Source organism: Dendropsophus ebraccatus, chromosome 6 (assembly GCF_027789765.1).
Source record: "Dendropsophus ebraccatus isolate aDenEbr1 chromosome 6, aDenEbr1.pat, whole genome shotgun sequence".
Lineage (NCBI taxonomy): Eukaryota > Metazoa > Chordata > Amphibia > Anura > Hylidae > Dendropsophus > Dendropsophus ebraccatus.
The window spans coordinates 66,614,250-66,634,797 of NC_091459.1; the positions used below are offsets into that span (position 1 = coordinate 66,614,250).

At 43.8% G+C, this 20,548-nt stretch overlaps 1 protein-coding gene across 11 annotated transcripts in view; it reads left to right on the top strand.

Moving 5' to 3' along the window:
* Nucleotides 1-20,548, top strand: part of DLG1 (discs large MAGUK scaffold protein 1) — a 187,632-nt gene that overhangs the window by 126,012 nt on the left and 41,072 nt on the right. For all 11 annotated transcript variants that reach the window (XM_069975086.1, XM_069975081.1, XM_069975083.1 and 8 more), the window contains 5 exons: nt 1,612-1,736; nt 9,303-9,472; nt 11,304-11,440; nt 13,792-13,936; nt 15,498-15,621. In XM_069975086.1, the coding sequence (XP_069831187.1) occupies nt 1,612-1,736; nt 9,303-9,472; nt 11,304-11,440; nt 13,792-13,936; nt 15,498-15,621 (701 nt within the window). The remainder of the gene's footprint in view (nt 1-1,611; nt 1,737-9,302; nt 9,473-11,303; nt 11,441-13,791; nt 13,937-15,497; nt 15,622-20,548) is intronic.

Genomic DNA, 20,548 nt, shown 5'->3' on the forward strand with positions numbered 1-20,548 from the left:
GCGCAGAAGCAGCAAGAAACCAAAGAAGAAAAATAAACTGATAGAAAAATGGATGCTGACTGATGCAAACGGATGCAAACTGATGTACAAAAGTCTGTTTTTTTTTAAGCCAAAATACAAACGGACCTTTAAAAAAAGATGAGCATTTTGCAATCAGTTTGCATCAGTCTGCTCATCAGTTTATGCTCATCCCTTTAATTAATATAGACTGATCCGTTAGAAACAAGAAAAACGCTAGTGTGGCCGAGCCCTAAGACCTCCAATAACTGTCTACTGAACAATAGTTGACAGCTGACCGTTATCTCCCCCAGCTTTGTTCTGAAAGTACTGGACAAAACTTTAGGGGAAATCGTGGTTCGAATACTGAATTGTTCAAACACAGATGTGTTCGAGAACCAAGGTACCACTGTAAGGACAAAATGATAAAAACACTTTGTCATTTGCATTTCTAAAGCAAATTCCAGCACAACAATGCAAATAGGTCTGCAGTTAAAAGGGCTTACAGACCTTGCTGGGCTGTTAAGGTGGTCATACAGTTTCAGTAACTGTTGCCCAAGAGTTATATTTCCTGACCTCTCCATACACGTGAAAATTTAGTACAGCCGAACTCTTTCTTTCCCTCTTCTCAAAACAATTGGGGGGCATACTATATCCTATATATAGGATACTATATATCCTACAGGAAATGCTATATTTTTAGTCTGACACAGTGCTCTATACTCACATCTCTGTCCAAGACAGGAACTGTCCAGAGCAAAAGAGGTTTTCTATAGGAATTCCCATAGAAAACCTCTCCTGCTCTAGACCGTTCCTGTCTCGGCCAGAGATTTTGGCAGAGAGCACTGTGTGAGACTGAAAATAAAATAAAAAAAAATGGGAAGACTTGAAATTTTTTAATGGAAGTAAATTACAAATCTATATAAATTTCTGACACCAGCTGGTTTTAAAGAAAAATATGTTGCTGTTTCATATGAGAATGTTGTATTCAAACATAAGAACTGCCCCCTTAAGTTTAGCAAAGTGTGGGGATTCTGGTGTGCCTCTCCGGTCAGCATTTATACTACTAGCCGCTACACTAATGTTGTGTGTTTTGTGGTTTGATTACAAACTCACCCATGTTAGGGTGTGGACATATACTTGAATATTTTGTATGTATCTTAGCAATTTTGTAAATGATACAATGTAGACCATTGGCTTACTGTTATCCTTTTACTTGCATTTCTCTGCATTTATGGAAGTTAGAAATTGGCTGGATGAAATTGTAGACTAACTGGCTTTGGCCTAAAGAAAACTGCACCAGCAATTAAAAAAAAAAGTGTAGGAAGCAGCTCCTACGGTGGTGGAGATACGTACATTGTTGAAGGTGACTATTCCATGCTGCCTGTATAAATTATTAGGCAGGTTCCCGCTGCGTTTTGGTCGACAATGTTTTTGTGTACGGCAAAAACAAAAAGCCCTTTTTTAATAGTGGTGGCCAATGGAAAAATAGCTCAAAACCGATGCACACAAACATCAGTTTCTGTACTTCAGTACATTTGCATGATGCTAATAGCACTTTTCTATATTAATGTATTTCTTGTGGTCTGTTTTTTTTTTTTTTTTTCTTTTTAGGGCACGTCAGGGCTTGGTTTTAGTATTGCAGGAGGAACTGATAATCCACATATTGGAGAGGATACCAGCATTTTTATTACAAAAATTATTTCTGGGGGGGCAGCAGCTCAAGATGGAAGGTTACGGTAAGTGAAATTTAGGTGATTATATACCTTTTTATAAACTGTACTTTCCTATTTTATGTTGCATATCGCCAAGTGGGGGTGGGGTTTCACAAAGGGGACGTAGCCGCCCCTGTACCAAACTTGATAAAATTTGCAAGCTCTAAAAAAATTAGTAAAATCTAAAAAATTAGATTTATGCAGATTAGTAAATTACTTCTATTTAAACAAAATATTCCAGTACTTATTAACAATTTGAAGACAAGGCCAATTTTCATTTTTGCGCTTACGTTTTTTTTCTCCTCGTGCTTAAAAGGCCATAGCACTTGAATTTTTTTAACCTATAGACCCACACGAGCTCTAATTTTTTGCGCCACTAATTGTACTTTGCAATGACAGGCTTAATTTTTGCATAAAGTACGCTGTGAAACCTGAAAAAAATTGTGTGGTGAAACTGAAAGTAAAATGAATTTTATTTTTATTTTGGGTTTTTTTTGTGTTTACGCAGTTTGCCCCATTCTAAAACTGATATGTTATACATGTTCCTCAAGTTGGTATGATTACAATATGTAACTTTATTTGATAGCTTTAAAAAATATAAAACTTTTTACAATAAATAAATTGCTGTATTACCATCCTTATAACGCTTTTATTTTTTGGTCTATGGGGCTGTGGGAGGTGTTAGTTTTTTGTGCCATGATCTTTAGTTTCTTTCGGTACCTTGATTGCGTGTATGCGACCGTTTGATCAATTTTACAATTACAATCTTTCTGGATTTGATGGGGACAAAAATGTGCAATTTTGCACTTCTTGTTGCTGGTGTCCCTTCTGACTGCAGAGCCTCCACTTCTGAGTAGTGATGTCACGATACCAGAATTTTAAATTCGATACAAATACCAACTTTTTTTTTTTTCAATGCTCAATACCAATTCGATACTTAATAAATTATATTTAAGAAACAAAAAAAAAAAAAAAAAACACAAGAATAGAAATGACATCACCCCACCCCCGGGTTCAACTCTGATTCACTTTTTTTTAATTTTTTTTATTATCATCTCTCCGCCTGTCTGGATGGGGGGTGAGGGGGCATTTTTTGCGCCATCTGTAGTTTTATTTAGTACCATGTTTTTATGTGGTACTGAATTGGGTGGTTTCTATGCCTGCTCTGTTTACCGTGCGTGATCAGGAAGGTGACAGGTAGTATGGACAACGACACTTCAGCTGCCAGGGATGGGGGTTGTAGTCATGTAACACACACTTCAGATATCAGGGAGGTGATGGAGGAAGTAGTTATGTAACACATAACTGCTATCAGGGGGGAGGATGGGGGTTGTAGTCATGTAACACACACCTGCTATCGGGAAGGATGAGGGTTTTAGTCATGTAACACTTTAACTATCAGAGGGTGATGGAGGGTTGTAGCCATATAACACACACACCAGCCAGCAGGGGGGATGATGGGTGCTGTAGTTTTACTATTCCTGGTGTCAGGGCATGCTGAACACTGACCCAGCAGGGTGACCTGGATTTGTCTGTAATCTGCAGGTTACAGCCCCCCTTCTCCTCCCAGTGAGTCAGGCCGACTGTAAACCCCCCACATTGTTAATGTCTGCTCCGGGAGTTTTCTGCCGGCCCCGCCCTCCCGCTCCTCCTCACACTCCTGCCGCCCCCACCTCAGGAAATCCTGGCATTAAACCGTTTTTCGGCCCGGAATATCGATAGTATCGATATTTAACTCCTCTTGGGAGTGACAGTCAGTGATTGGCTGAGCGGGATGTCACTCCCAAAATTAGTTAATTTCGGAACTGAAGGCTCTGCAGTCAGCGGGGGACACCAGCAACACCAGAGGGAGGACACCGATGGAGTAGTAAGGAGAAGATATTTGTTTATATATTCACCAGCAGTGTTATATTAAAAAGGCCGACTGCCAGACAACCCCTTTTAGGGTCTGTTCACACGAACAGGAGCTGCAGCAGATTTGATGGCAGAGCTTTGAAGTTGCAGATTTGACCTTATGATGACTGAGCACAACATAAAATACAGCTTAAAGGACAACTCCCCAATCAGAAACATAGCTTTTATACTTATCCCTCCTGAGCTGTCACTGTTTGAATTTCCCACCGTCTGTGTACCTTCTGATTTCTAGTCTTGTTCTTCATTTCTTCCTTGCTTCCTGGTTTCAGCTTCCCATGATGCACTTTGGCTGCTGTGACAAGCCAGCCCCCTGCTGTGACACTGCAAGTGCCTGCCCCTCCATTCACTACAACTCCCATCATACACAACACATGACCCCCTCTCTCGCATACTTTCACTTCACATACTTTCACTTCACATACTTTCACTTTACTGTAGTGTACATTCTGCAGGATCGCTGTCCCTAATTAGGTTAGGGCAGCAGGGGAGAGATAAGACGTCTGTGTAGCTGACATGCCGGAAGTGAGGAGAAAGATAAGCGAGTGACATGACTCACTCACTCACTGAGTCCACTCTGCAGCAGGAGGGAGTATGGGGGAGGGGGTCCTGTAGCTGGTTATGTGCTGGGAGTCAGTCACTAGTCATTATTGAGTTGCAGAATGTCAGATGGCTTACAGTTGCTCAGCCAATGGGAGCTGAGCAAGCTGAGTCACCTGGCCAGGCAGGGGAAGGGGAGGCTAGTGTAACAGGAGCTAGCCCAGCCCTCCTGCTGATGACTCATCCTCACTAGAAGGAGCTGATAGAGGAGCCTGGTGACGACAGTAATTAGGTATGAAGGAGTTTCTTACACTTCCTAGTGGGGGGGTTGAGGGGGGAAAAGATAGGGAAGGATGACAGACAGGTGATTAAAGTATATTACAGTGTTATATAACTTTGTAATGTGCTTCAATTACTGGAAAATAGTTTTTCATGGGAGTTGTCCTTTAAAATCTGCGCCATCAAATCTGCTGCAGATCCTGTATTTGTGAATGCACCCTAAGGGTATGTTTACACTAAGTAATATAGGTGGAATTCCATGATGGACGGTGTCTCTATGGGGTGGCTTGTGCACCTCTGCTAATGAAGCTCTTTACGCCACCACGGAATTCCACCTATATTACGCAGTGTGAACTTACCTTTAGGGTGTGTTTGCACGTCTAGGATCAGCAGCACATTTGATGCAGTGTTAAGTCATTAAGTCGCAATGATATCTGCAGCATCAAATATGCGGCAGAACCTGTACGTGTGAACGGACCCTTAAGGCCCTATTCCACCAATAGATCTGACGACAGATTATCTGCCAAAGATTTGAAGCAAAACCCAGGAGTGGATTTGAAAAGAGGAGAAATCCAGTCTTTCCTTTATGACCTGTTCTCTGATTATAGTCTGTTCCTGGGTTTGGCTTCAAATCTTTGGCAGATGATCTGTCGTCAGATCTGTTGGTGGAATAGGGCCATTAGGGTACAAACACACACAGCAGATACGCAGCAGATTTGATACTGTGTTCAGTTATTTAGATCTAATCTGCTGCGTATCTGCTACGTATCGCAGCAGTAAATACGCAGCGTATATGCCGTGTGTGTTAGTACCCTTAAAGAGAATTTGTCAACAAATTGGATAATCCTAACCTTCTGACTCAAATAGGGAAGGCTGCATGCACCTTTATTGTGCTGGTGTGCTGCAGAGTTATTCAGTAATAAATCTTCTGTTAAATAAAATCTAATATGTAAATAAGGACGTTTGGTACGATGGGGCAGTCTTTTACCCCTCACCTAAGCCGCTCACCTTCTGCAGTGCTGCACTACTGAAAATTTAACCAGCGCTCTGCAGTGAGCGCCCTATCTGTCCTATGTTTGTGTGTGGTTTTGTGGCTCAGTTCCATTAAAGTGAATCGAGTTGAGTGTAATACCTTTCTGGGGACAGATGAGGATATATATATAAAAAATAATAATAATTTTATATATATATATATATATATATATATATATATATATATACACATACATACATACATACATACATCTATACATCTATTTATCATTGCCCCAGTAGCCAGAATCCTGCTCCACACTGACGAGGGGCAAATACCCCGAAACTGCAGTCTGTGGATGGATGCCTAGCCTTGGTAACCCTTGTCTTATGTCGTTATACTCGCCACAGAGTTAGACTATGCCTTACAGGGGCCACCCTGGTGTTTCCCTATTTAGGTCCCAAAGCTCGCAACAAAGTGAGGACCTGAGGGACTACGTATCAGGGTGGTTTGGTGCTCTCCCCACTAGGAGGCACCCCTTGGCAATGGGCTTCCTTCTCTGGAGAGAGGGATATCTGGCTATTCCCGTGTTTTGAGACTCGTAACTGAGGCTCCACGGACCCCTTTTTTGTACATACATACATACATACATACATACATACAGTGGTGCCTTAGATTACGTGCATAATTCGTTCTGGGCCCATGCTTGTAATCCAAATCCACTCTTAAACCACAGCAAATTTTCCCATAAGAAATCATAGAAATGCAGACAATTGGTTCCACACCCCAAAAATAATGATTTATAATTCTGGATAACATGTAAAACAGATAAAACAAATATTCAGAAACAGCAGAAAATGTCATGATATAAGTTACTGTACAGTAATGGAGAGGATGGGAAACACAAGGGCTGACAGAGACTGCAGGGAGCATGATGGAATGAGCAGGGCAGATGTGCGCACATATATGCAGCACTCTGTCCGGGGAGATAGAAGTTACAGCTATGAGGAGATTACTTCCCCTGATGTGAGCCCCAGCCTGAAGTGGATCTGCTATGATTAAGAAGGTGAGGGAGACTTTCTGGGTCAGAGTACAGTGCTGTAGACCCCGCTATGCAGGCCCCTTCTCCACTCGCGTACACCCAGTACAGGGAGCTCTTAAACCAAAGCAATGCTCTTAAACCAAGTCACAATTTTGAAAAACTGAGCTCTTACACCAAGGTACCACTGTGTGTATGTTAGTGTTGCACGATGCACCGAAATATCGATACTACTATCGATATTTCGGGCAGAAAAACAGTTCGGTACCAGGATTTCCTGGTATCGATACTTTATGTTAAGCTGCATAATAGCGCAGCTTAATATAAAGTACAGCGCAGAGACCACGGCCGGCAGCTAGCTGAGCGCCGGCCGTGTTCTCTGTGTGCCGCCCCCTGGTGTCCCCTCCTCCGCCCGCGCGCTCTCCGCTCCCAGTGGCTCCAACTTCAAATAACTGGCACATAGCGATCGCTAGTGCCGGCTATTTTACAGGGTAGATGCCGCTGTCACAACTATTCCCCCGCCGCGGCTGCGTCCTTCCAGTCCTGCCCCCCATTGTCAGCCCCGGCAGCCACCTCTGCACCGCCAGTCCAGCCCTTCATCCACCCCTCCCCTCCGTCCCCCGGGACCCGCCGCTGCACTTCGCGGTCCCTCACACCGGCCAGTTCCCTCCCAGCATACCTGCTTGTGCACAAGAAGGTATGCTAGGAGTTGTAGTGCACGGAGGTATGCTGGGATCGGGAGGCTGCTGCTGCACAACTACAACTCTCACCATACCTTCTAGTGCACTACAACTCTCAGCATACCTCTTTGCACAAAGAGGTATGCTGGGGGTTCTAGTGCACAAGAAGATGTTGGGAGTTGCAGTTGTGCAGCAGCAGCCTTCCGACACAACTCCCAGCATATCTCCTTGTCCACTACAACTCCCAGCATTCCTTCTTGTGCACTACAACTCCCAGCATATCTTCTTGTGCACAAGGAGGTATGCTGGGGGTTGTAGTGCACAAGAAGGTATGCTGGGAGTTATAACAAACAAGGAAATATGTTGGGAGTTGTAGTTGTGCAGCAGCAGCCTCCCATCACAACAACTCCCAGCATACCTCTTTGTGCATTACAACCCCCAGCATACCTCTTTGTGCACAAGAAGATATGCTGGGAGTTGTAGTGCACAAGAAGGTATGCTGGGAGTTGCAGTTGTGCAGCAGCAGCCTCCTGATCCCAGGATACCTCTGTGCACTACAACTCCCAGCATACCTTCTTGTGCACAAAGATGTATGCTGGGAGTTGTTGTGTTGGGAGGCTGCTGCTGCACCACTGTACCTCCCAGCATACCTTCTTGTGTACTACAACCCCACCATACCTCTTTGTGGACAAGGAGGTATGCTGGGAGTTGTAGTGCACAAGAAGGTATGCTGGGAGGTACAAGGGAATTAAAAAGTGTAAAAAAAAAAAAAACCTAGGGAAATCCTACTGTGCTGATCCAGGGGAAGGCGAAAACCCCTATGAGGCAGATGACAATTAAAAAAATTTCAGAATAAAAGTTCTAATAATCCCCGCCTTTCCCTTTTATTCATGTCAAAAAATAAACATTTGGCATCATTGCATGCGGAATTGTCCGAACCATTAAAAGTAACAAAAAAAGTGATCAAAAAGTCACATAAATAAAAATGTGGTGCATGGGGGCATCATACCCACAGTCTGGGTGAGGGGGGGGGATGTCATATTTGTATTTTAAGTGCTTTTTTTCAAAAGTATCGAAATGGTATTGAGTATCGGAAAAAAAAAGATGGTATCGGTATCGAACTCAAAATTCTGGTATCGTGACATCCCTAGTGTGTGTAGGTGTAGGTGTGTGTGTGTGTGTGTGTATATATATTATATTTATAATATTTATTATTATTATTTTATTTATTATTATTATTATTATTATTATTTATTAAGAAAAAGCAGCTATGTGTTTCTAAACCTGGATAACCTCTGTAAGATTACTCAATAAGACAGCAACAAACCAACATACTATGTGCAGCCTCCCTGTTTTATTAGAATCAGCAAGGTAACATCATCTTAACTGCTGATAGATTCCCCTGTTAAAGGAAACTTTTTATGGTATATTTTGCTTTTCATGTTTTAAGTTTAGTGTCCATTTACAGTACTAGTTAAATGTAAATGTACAACTAGAGATTTGCTAGCTCGGCAGTCTGCTTATCAGCCGGCTTACTTTGAACTGACATGCCACTCCACTCCGGGTGCCTGGAAAAGCTGTATCCAGTCCTGAGAAACTGGGAGAAGTTTTCAAGGATTAGATCAAGCTATTTGAGGCACCAGGAACAGAGCGGCGCAGTGTTCAAAGGCAGCCAGCGCATAAGCCGAATGCCGAGCTAATAAGGCATTTTACTCCGCAGCGGAATTCTGCATATATTGCTCAGTGTGAACAAACCCTTAGGGGGTGTTCAAACCTACAGGATCTGCAGCTGAGTTGTGGCTGAATTCAGTCATTAAGTCACAATGTTATCTGCTGCAGAGATTAAGGCACCCTTTGTACGTCCGTGTCAATTTTTACTGTTAGGAAATCCTGATCAGGAGACCTCAAAAAGCTTCAGGAAAGTATCAGGATTTCCTGACAGTAATCAGTTTTTACCATCTGGAGTGTCTTCCTGAACTCTTATAGACTTCTCTGGGGGGGGGAACCAAGGGAATGATTCTGTAATATTCTCAGTTTTTTTTATTATTAGATACAAACTTTTCTTTGATCTAAATCTTCATGTTCAATTTAAAACAGTTTTCTTTCATTAGCAGTTTCCTTGTTTAGCCTTGTAAATGCGTTGTTTTCTTTTCCACTATTCTTCTCAGAGTTAATGACTGTATATTACGGGTGAATGATGTGGACGTACAAGATGTGACACACAGTAAAGCCGTTGAGGCGTTAAAGGAGGCTGGATCCATTGTGCGTCTATATGTAAGAAGAAGAAAGCCAATAACAGAGAAAATAATGGAAATTAAGCTTGTTAAAGGCCCCAAAGGTGAGTGGAAAATCCATACTACTTATTAATTCACTGTGCTATACCTTCATTAATCCACTTATCGCCTTGCATGTGGCCACAAAAAAATGGTTGAGTTATTGTTAGGAAAGCCAGATTCACTGCCGACATAACCCTTTATCATCTGAGTTAAGTGAGTGAAGTTTACATATGGCATGCATATGCCGTGCTTTGTAGTTTGACACCTTAAGCAAGCCTGTGTATGTGGACTGTGGGCACTAGATTCTCTTTAGTTCCCTGATAAGGTTGCCAAGCAACCAGAGAAAAGCGCATTGCAGAACATGACAATTCTGAGGAGATGGAAAGACTTATCATTGACAGTTCTTGGTGGGTGATAGCTGAATAGCTTATGGTACAGACCATCCACATATAACCCTTAGGGATAAGAATCATATTTCAGACTGAATGTTTGTCTACTTAAATAACCACTGTCGTTGTAACTTTTTTAAAATCTAAATTAGCAGGGGGTGGGAAATAAAGAAAGTTTACAACTTACATTCATTATTTTTATTTTAGTTATTGTGCTTTAAAACAAATCCATACTGGTCCAGGTCCAGTCTTCTGAAGGCAGCTTTTTGGTCTTGGTCTGGTTGAAAAAAAGAGACCAAATGCAGGAGGTCCCGGCCATCTGCACGCTCACAGAGAAGGCAATCATGTGATTGAAGGACAAATTGAGTCGGGACACTCTGTACTGTACAATTTTTGCCCTTTTTTACCAGGGCCCTCGAAGTTTGCGGCTACTTCATTGGCTGAAAGAATATAGTAGACTCTTATGGGGCCATTGTAGTCAAGAGTTAAAGGAGAAGTCAGGCAAAAGTATTGTATTACCCCCCAAAAAAGTTATACAAATCACCAATACACACTTATTACAGAAAATGCACATAAAGGGCTTTTTTCCCTGCACTTACTAATGAATCAAGGCTGTACTTCCTGGATAAAATGGTGATGTCACGACCCGACACCCAGAGCTGTGCGTGCTGTGGCTGCTGGAGAGGATGATGGCAGAGGGATGCTCAGTGTCCCTCCAGTGCCCTCTGTCCCTCAGTGTCCCTCTGCCATCATCCTCTCCAGCAGCCACAGCCGCACAGCTCTGGGAGTCGGGTCGTGACATCACCATGTTATCCAGGAAGTGAAGCCTTGCTGCAGTAGTAAGTGCAGGGAAAAAAGCACGTTATGTGCATTTCCCATAATAAGTGTAAAAAAAGTTTAACTGTTAATAAAAATAGAAAAACATTAGAAAAGCTATGTAAAATGCATATCACTGTATTCAGACTGACCTATAGAATAAAGAGAAAGTCAGTTTTACTGTAAAGTGCAGTACGTAAACATGGAACCCCCCCACACACACACAATTAGCAGAATTGTATTGTACACCTGTTCCTGAAAAAAACAAGCCCTTACACAGCCCAGTAGCTGGAAAAATAAGTTATGGCTCTTAGAAGATGAGGAGAAAAAAAACGAAAATGCTAAATTGAAAATTGTCCCAGTCATTAAGGCCATTTTTGGGCTTATTTTATATCGTACATTATAGTGCTTGTTTCAGTAAAAAGTGATCTTTTATCAACTGCAGATTGTGCTATCTGGGCGTGGCTTCTTGGATGAAACGCCACTTATGTGCAGTATATTCTTACCACTCATATTTGGTATTAGGCAAATGGCACAATATATATTCTGTGCTTTTTTTTTTTAGCTGGTTATGCTACAGATGTGTAGCTGTAATATGCTATTTGGTTGTAAAAAAAAAAATATATAAACGTTGTTGTGTTTTATTTGGTAGATATCTTACTTTTCTATCAATGTTATACATTTCTAGGCCTTGGCTTCAGTATAGCTGGTGGTGTGGGGAATCAACACATCCCTGGTGACAACAGTATTTATGTCACAAAAATCATTGAGGGTGGTGCAGCACACAAGGACGGCAAGCTTCAGATTGGGGACAAACTTCTTGCAGTAAGTATGCATTGATGCGTTTTGTGTTTTTCTTAATCCTGGAAGCGGATCTTCTCTTAATCTTGGAAGCGGACACATGACGTACAGGTACTTCATGCTTCTTCAGGGGTTAAAGAAACGATTGATAAGTAAATAATGTAATTGTGCAGTTCTGCTTTATCGAAGGGAACCAGTCAGCAGATTAATGCTGCCTTTACCACAGGCTCACTCATTACACAAATGTTGTATTCTGAAACACAGCTCTATTTCAGAGGAGACATGATTTAAGAGAGGTCTTGGCTTTGGTAGAAGCATCCATCCTACCTCTGGGGGGGGGACATTTTATTGGGGTGGGGGGGCATTGTATTACAGGGAAACTAACAGCAGCTTAGAAGACTGTAACCTGCTGTAATGTTCCCCTAGCATAAGGATGGGACTACCGCCCTCAGTGAACCAATCTGGCTTGCTCCACCTCATAGATAATCATACGGCACTATGCAGTGATGAGCACCAGAATGACTTCTCAGGGGCGGCCCGGCGAAATGGCCCAGTGCAGCAAACTGCTTAATTTATATATTGATTAAAGTAAAGGTGTAGCTAAAACGGCACTGAAGATGAAATTAAGAAAGTGATTTTATTCTTAGCGAAAACAGTCCTTTAACTTTTCTTTATGATGGCCTAGGACTTTTCTTGCCAGTAGTGGTTTAGTCGGGGTAATGAATTATACCAGAAGAGTAGCTCCTGGAGAGCACAGCACTGTAACCCCCAGGTGAAAGAAAGTAAATTGGTCCTCTATCCTCTTTGTGCTGCAGCTAGTTTGGGCCTTAATGACCAAGCTCAGTTTTCAAACTCTGACCTTTTTTTTATATGTTAGCGAATCTGAGACACTGTCCTAACATATAGTTCTTTTTTCAATGGCAGGAAACGCCCATAAGTGACCCCATTTTGGAAACTACACACATTAAAGAATTAATCTAGGGGTTTATCGAGCATTTTGACCCTACAGGTGCTCAAGGAAAGGTTTCACAATTAAGCTGTAAAAAAAATGGAAAATTAGAAATCTTCCAACTATTTACTTGTTTGGATTAAAGTTTCTAATTTTTACAAGAAACATGAAAGAAAAAGCGCCCTAAAATTTGTAGAACAGGTTCTCTTGAGTACAATGGTACCTTATATGTGGGCATAAACCACTGTATAAGCAAATAGCAGGGCTCAGCAGGGAAAAAGTGCCAATTAGCATTTTTAGTGCAGATTTTGCTGAAGTTGTTCCTGGATCGTTTGTAGTGCCCCTGTAGTACCAACAGAGTGGAACTCTCCAAAAGTCAACCTTCATCAATTCATCTTGATGTGTGGTGAGCATTTTGACCCCTCAGGTATTAGAGGAAAGTATTCAAAATTAGGTAGTTTCTAAATTTTACGAGAAACAAGAGAGAAACACAAAAGTGTGTAATGCAGTTTCTCTTGAGTACAACAGTACCTCATATGTGAGCATAAACCACTGTTTGGGCACACAGTAGAGCTCAGAAGGGAAGAAGAGTCATTTTGCTGGAGCAAACAGTTATTAGAATATCACAGTTGCAAAAAAAAATAAAAAAAAATTAAATTACAGGTAATCTGGAGGTGGTTACGGGCAATCCAGGGTGGTTATGGGCAATTCGGGGTGGTTACAGGTTTAGCTAGCGCTGAATATGGGCAATCTGGGTGTAAACAGCAACTATTAGCCGCTATTAGAATAGTGCAATTACTATAATGAAAGTGTGTGCATGTGCACTGCAGAGGCAGCCTGGACGCCGAAGAGGAAGGATCTCCAGGGAGATCTCCCTGCGCCTATTTTCGCAATTAAAATAAAAAAGGCAGCGCCCCAGTCAAAATATGCCTTAGGTGCCTTTTACTTCAACTTCTAACAATATAGAAGCCAAATTAAAAATCAACCCTGTTACATGAACAATAAAGAAAGCATTTCCAGTTGTGGACTGACCATTGCATTTACATTCTCTACATTTTGGTTACCTGCAGCCACCACAAGGGGGTGCCTGTATCTGTTAATAAACATTCAGGTCACTGTTACCAATGTCCCCCTACATATCAGATTTATAATATAGGGTTGCACCTACTAGTAAAGCATTATTACATTACGCCACAGAGTAGCTGCAAAGGTGATACAAGTTGTAGACTTGAATGGGTTTTTCCCATTCCCTGACCACTACTGTGCAGGTAAATGCTGGACAGCAATAATCATGTGAATATAACCAGGAATCTCATGTCATGAAGAAAACTGTGAGGGTAGTCTGTGCTAAAACAGTGCTACAGTCCCACCGATCAAAAAGTGTCATATTTTAAATTTGGATAAATCAAATTTCCTCTCCTTGCAGGTGAATGCTGTGTGCTTGGAAGAGGTTTCTCATGAAGAAGCTGTGACTGCTTTGAAAAATACTTTGGATTTTGTATGTCTCAAAGTAGCAAAACCTACCACCATGTTTATGAATGACAGCTATGCTCCTCCAGATATCACAAACTGTAAGTCAAGAAATGTTGTTCATGTGTTTCCCCTTTCCAATCATTTTCCTGCTTTTCTTGATTGCCTTGCCTAACAGGATTTAGCGGTTTGCGTGCATTTGTAGAGCACAAACATTGAGGTGCAGGTTAAAGGGGTATTCCGGCCAAAAGCTATATTGAAGCATTGTATTGCCCCACAAAAGTTATACAAATGCTCAATAAACACTAATCACGGATTGTTCATGTAAAGTGCTTTTTTTCCTGCACTAATCAGCACAGGAAGTCTTGTAGTTCTAGCTAAAACTCTGTCGTCACGTCACACTGTGTGTGGGGGCCATCTTGGGGCCGTGACGTAGCCTGTGGGATGTAGGGCCGGCCTGTATAAGCTGCTGCCCCCCCACTTTCCCTATCTCCCATTACAGTGCAGAGGCATGGCCCATGACGGCCCTGCTCTCTTTACACCTCCCCCTCCCATAACCTGCTGCTGGCTTCCTCCACTTTCTGGTTAGCTGGAGCATGGCTGTCCCTGAGGTGTAGGGGTGCTGTGCTCTGTGCTGTATGCTTACAGCTCCAAGGTAGGAGGAGGACAAGTTGCCAGGATGATGATTTTTTTTATATATATATATATATATATATATATATATATATATAATATATATATATATATTTAGTTAGTGATGTCCACGCAGCCCAGCCTTGCTTTTTTTTTTTTTATATATGATGGTGGTTGTAGTTATGCATTCTGGAGGGTCACAGCTTGCAAAACTACAAGTAATCGCTCTCCAGTTTGCATCGCTACAGCACCCGTCATTTTTTACATTGTAGATTGTGCTGAGGCTTTCCTTCTTAGCAGGTTAGCTCCGCAGTCAGGAAAGGGTCAATTACAGTGCAGGCTGCACACAAGATGGAGGGGGGGGGGGGACACAGATCCAGGGAGGCAGGAAAGTAATCCCAACTAGGGAGAGAGGGTAGAGAGTGGGCGGTGACTGAGGTGGGAGACAGACAGACAGTGCAGTGAGGCATGCTGGGAATTGTAGGCACTGACAAGAATTCAGGCAGGATGCAGAAGCAGGAATCGTCTAGAAGATATCATGGGTAGGGGGCACAGATAGCAGCCAGAGCAGATATAAACTGGACAGAAAGGAAGCCACTACTGATTCCTCAATGAGTGAATAGTTTTTATTTTTCAAGGGGATGGGTGGAATTCTTCTTTAAGGCCTTTTTACACTGACCACATGTCATTATTGAGCATTACTAGGAATGCCTGATGATCAGCCTGTGTAAAAGGGCCAGTGATCAAAAATCAGGAAACTTTTACATGGCACACATTTCAACACTTGTGCAGCCGTGCTCTGAGTTTGTGTGGATTGCTATTTGTGCTTGATTCAAATAAGTGTGGTTACATCACTTAAAAAGGTCCTGTCAGCACTAATGTACCCCATGTGCAGACAGGTTACCTGACCAGGATTTGCTCAGTTGCCATGAAGCCCTAGCCTAAATGACCCATTATCTCATTTGTATAAATTTTTTGTGTATTTTCATTTTATCTTTTCAAAATGTTACTAAATATTTGTTTTTGCAGCATATTCTCAGCAAACAGATAATCATATCAGTTCACCCGGATTTATTGGACATCCACTTCCACCATCCCCTAGCCGATATTCACCTGTCCCAAAAGGAATGCTTGGAGATGATGATTTAACCCGGTAAATATGTGTGTACGCATAAGTACATCATTTTACTCTTTTACATATTACTATTGTAACCTAATAGTTGAGTAATTTTGCATTGCAAGCTGACAGGTGCAGTTTGCCCAGATGCCCTTTGACAGCACCCCTGGAGAGGACCTCCCACCACAGTACAGGAAGATAAAAGTTTGACACACCTCTCGACACCTCAGTTCAGTGTCCTGTGGATAGGAGGCCTTTGAGGAATTTCATCTTGGGATGCAGATTTTGTCCCCTGCATTCTTTTCATTCCCTCTTTGCTGGGTGGCTTGTTCTGCAGAGGGGGAGGGGGGATGGGTAAACAACGACTAGGGGGTCTGTGGAAGGCATGAACTTCTCTTATCTGATGAGGATCAGGAAAGTGCTGCTAGTAGTAGAACCCTATTTCCATCAGAAGATACTGACCAACTGATAAAAACGATCAGAGCCTCTATTGCAGGGGTGGGGAACCTTTTCCATGTCGAGGGCCGGTCGGGCATTTATAAAATCATTCGAGGGCCGCATACCGTGCGCAGCAGGGTAGCGTGGGTTTGCAGCACCCGGGGCAAGGCAAAGTATTGTTCCCCTAATGCCCCTGCTATTGTAGTTAACCCTCTGTGATGCCCCTTGTACCTGATGTGAATCCTTAGTGATACCCTGTAGCCTGAGTTAACCCCCCAGTCATGTCCCTGGTAGCCTAATTACCCCCCCCCCCCCCCCACACCCAATGATGCCTCTGGTTGGCCTAGTTAATCCCCCCAGTCATGTCCCTGCTAGCCTAGTTAATCCCCCCAGTTATGTCCCTGCTAGCCTAGTTAATACCCCCAGTCATGTCCCTGGTAGCCTAGATAAGCCCCTCTGTGATGTCCGTGGTAGCCTAGTTTAGCCCCTCAGTCATGTCCCTGGTAGCCTAGATAACCCCCCAGTCATGTCCCTGGTAGCCTAGTCAGCCCCCCGTCATGTCCCTGGTAGCCTAGTTAACCCCCCGGTCATGTCCCTGGTAGCCTAGTCAGCCCCCCAGTCATGTCCCTGGTAGCATAGTTAACCCCCCAGTCATGTCCTTGGTAGCCTAGTTAACCCCCCAGTCATGTCCCTGGTAGCCTAGTTAAGCCCCTCAGTCATGTCCCTGGTGGCCTTCTTAACCCCCTCAGTCATGTCCCTGGTGGCCTAGTTAACCCCTCAGTCATGTCCCTGGTGGCCTAGTTAACCCCTCAGTCATGTCCCTGGTGGCCTAGTTAACCCCCCAGTCATGTCCCTGGTGGCCTAGTTAACCCCCCAGTCATGTCCCTGGTGGCCTAGTTAACCCCCCAGTCATGTCCCTGGTGGCCTTCTTAACCCCCTCAGTCATGTCCCTGGTGGCCTAGTTAACCTCCCAGTCAGGTCCCTGGTGGCCTTCTTAACCTCCCAGTCAGGTCCCTGGTGGCCTTCTTAACCTCCCAGTCAGGTCCCCGGTGGCCTTCTTAACCCCCCAGTCAGGTCCCCGGTGGCCTTCTTAACCCCCCCAGTCAGGTCCCTGGTGGCCTTCTTAACCCCCCCCCCCTCCCCCCAGTCATGTCCCTGGTGGCCTAGTTAATCCCCAGTGCCTGCCCCAAATAAAAAAAAAATAAACATCCCACTCACCTTTCCTCCGCTCCCACGCTATCCAGGTCCTCTTCTCCCTCCTCTCTTCTGTGCCGGTCTTCTCCTGCAGGCGGCGCGCGGTGAAATGACGTCATCGCGCGCGGCCCGCAGGAGTTACAAGACGTGTGCCGCTCTGTTGGGGAAGGAGCCGGCACAGACACAGGAAGATGCTGTGTATGCCGGCTCCTGCCTCACCACCGCGGCGCACATGACAGGAGAGCCGAAAACCGCAGAAGACGTGTGCCGCTCTGGAGGAGAAGGAGCCGGCATACACAGCGTCCTCCTGTGTCTGGTAACTGTCACAGACACAGGAGGAAACTGTGAATGCCAGCTCCTTCTGCTCCAGAGCAGCGCATGTCACAGGGGTGCCACGGGCCGCATCCGGAGGTGTCAGGGGCCCGCGGGCCGGCTCTATTGATATGGAGAATGTTAAAGTCCCATTATCTGCAGAGGATGCAATGTATGTGTAACCAGATGCCTCAGAGTTTGGCTCTCTTCCCTACAATCTCAGATGTCTAAAGATCAGTTTAAGCAGTTTAAGAAGACCTTTTGTGCCTCAGTCACACCAGAATTACAGTTCCTCCCTGGGATTTTAAATCTAGTCCTAGATGCTGTCACCAAGCCCCCCTTTAAAGGGAAGCAATCACGCAGAAAATCACCCTATTGATAAGGAAACGTGCTGGCACATTCCACCGCCCAGGACCATGACTAGATCCGCCCAGGACCGCCCACCGTGACTACTTGGCCAGCATTTACATACAGCGCAGGACACCATAAAAGTAAGAATACGATCTAACAGAGGGGGACACGGAGGGTACAGGGGGATGTTTGGGAAGGGTGGTGTGTCAGCACGTTTCCTTATCATTAGGGTGATTTTCTGCATGATTGGTTCCCTTTAAACCTTTAGAGCCTCTATCAATTAGAATTCTGACCATCAAACTGTCCTTCCTGTTAGCTATAAGTCTGGCTAGAAAGGTAGGGGAACTAAAGGCCCTTTTTGCTTTCCCTCTACAGACGCAGATCCTTGAGAGTGGTTATGAAAACCTTATCATCTTTTCTCTCTAAAGTGATATTCGAGTTTCATAAAAACCAAAACATTGTCCTACCTTCTTTCTACCTTCTTGTAGTCTAGATGTTAGGAGATGTATCCTAAAATATTGAGAAGTTACCAAAGGGTTTAGAGTTGCAGAAAACTTATTGATTCCACTTTCAGGAGTTAGCAAGGGCAAAGTAGCTTCCAAGCCTAGAGTTAGCAGGTGGATTAGGCAGGCAATCTCTCTAGCATACACCTCACAAAGCAAAGATCTCCCTACTTATTTTACTGCCCACTCTCCTAAGAGCTATGGCCACCTCCTGGGCAAAGAAGGCTGGTGCTTGATTAGATCCCCACACACCCTTTTTATGCCATTACAGGTTTTAGCTTAATCCTTTGTAAGATCCCCCCCCCCCCAAGGGACTTCTAATTTTATCCTCCAGGGGTGCTCTCTTACAGTGTCTGGGTAAAACCAGAATTCCTTACCATAATAATGTTATTGTAAGCCCATGGCAGCACCCATCCGGTATTCCCCCATTATGTTGTTCTTTTCCTGATTTATTAATTTATCTTTACACTTTATCTACCGATCTCCGCTGGTGTACTATTTTAGAACTGAGGTGTGGAGAGGGTGTCAGAATTTAATCTTCTCAGGTTTTCTGTTCTGTGGTGGGAGGTCCTCTCCAGGGGTGCTGTCATTGGCTTATGGAAACATCATTACCGTAAGTAATTCTGTTTTTTACTGCAGATTTTCACATGATTTTACATGTCGTCACACATGGATCCTCACTCCACTTTAGCGGTGCTAAACAATTATTCACAAAATAACACACATTACAAAGTTATACAACTTTGTAATGTATGTTATGTATGTGAATGGCCCCCTTCCCCGTGTTTCCCCCCACCCACGCTATACCCAGAAGTGTGGTGCATTATACTCACCTCATCTCATGTCGACCCCCGTCCGCCATCTTGGGACAAAGATGTAGTCTTCGGGAGGCCGGCCTAACCGCTCCATCCGTCCCTCATGTCGGCTCCCCTCTGCCGCGTCATAACTGTGCTCAGCCGCAATTGGCTAAGCACAGTTACGCTCAGCCAATCGCAGCTGAGCTGCTGATGACGCGGCAGAGGGGGGACAGATAGAGCGGTTCGGCCGGCCTCCCGAAGACTACGTCCTTGTCCCAAGACGGGGGTCGACACGAGATGCGGTGAGTGTAATGCACCACACTTCCGGGTCTAGTGTGGGTGGGGGGAAACACGGGGGAGGGGGCCATTCACATACATAAAACACATTACAAAGTTGTATAACTTTGTAATGTGTGTTATTTTATGAGTAACTAGAAAATGTACCCGGCGCCGCCCGGGTATAAAGTGTCAGTGTGTTAATTGGATTTGTTCTAAGGTGCCCAGGAGGCCAAGCTAAAGGTATTGTTTCATCTGAGTTAATCAGTGAAATTAGTGTATACCTGTAGTGCATAGTTGGAGGGGTTCTGTATACCCACAATGTATAGTTTTTAGGGGTCTCGCATATCTGTAGTGCATAGTTGGGGGGGCTGTATACCTATAGTGTATAGTTGGGGGGTCCTGTATACCTGTAGTGTGTAGTTGGGGGGGCTGTATACCTGTAGTGTACAGTTGAGGGAGGTCCTGTATACCTGCAGTGTACAGTTGGTGAAGGTCCTGTATACCTGTACTGTATAGTTCGGGGGTCCTGTATACCTGTAGTATATAGTTGGTGCTGTATACCTGTAATGTATAGTTGGTGGAGGTCTTGTATACCTGTAGTTTATAGTTTGAGGGTCCTGGATACCTGTAGTGTATAATTGGTGAAGGTCTTGTATACCTGTAGTATATAGTTCGGGGGTCCTGTATACCTTTAGTGCATAGTTTGAAGGTCCTGTATAACTGTAGTATAGAGTTGGTGGAGGTCCTGTATACCTGTAGTGTATAGTTTGGGGTCCTATATACCTGTAGTATATAGTTGGTGGAGTTCCTGTATACTTGTAGTATAAAGCTTTGGGGTCCTGTATACCTGTAGTATAGAGTTGGTGAAGGTGCTGTATACCTGTAGTATATAGTTGGTGGAGATCCTGTAGGGTATAGTTTTGGGGTCCTGTATACCTGTAGTGTATAGTTTGGGGTCCTGTATACCTGTAGTATATAGTTGGTGGAGGTCCTGTATACCTGAAGTATATAGTTGGTGGAGGTCCTGTATACCTGTAGTGTATAGTTTTGGGGTCCTGTATACCTGTATTATATAGTTGGTGGAGGTCC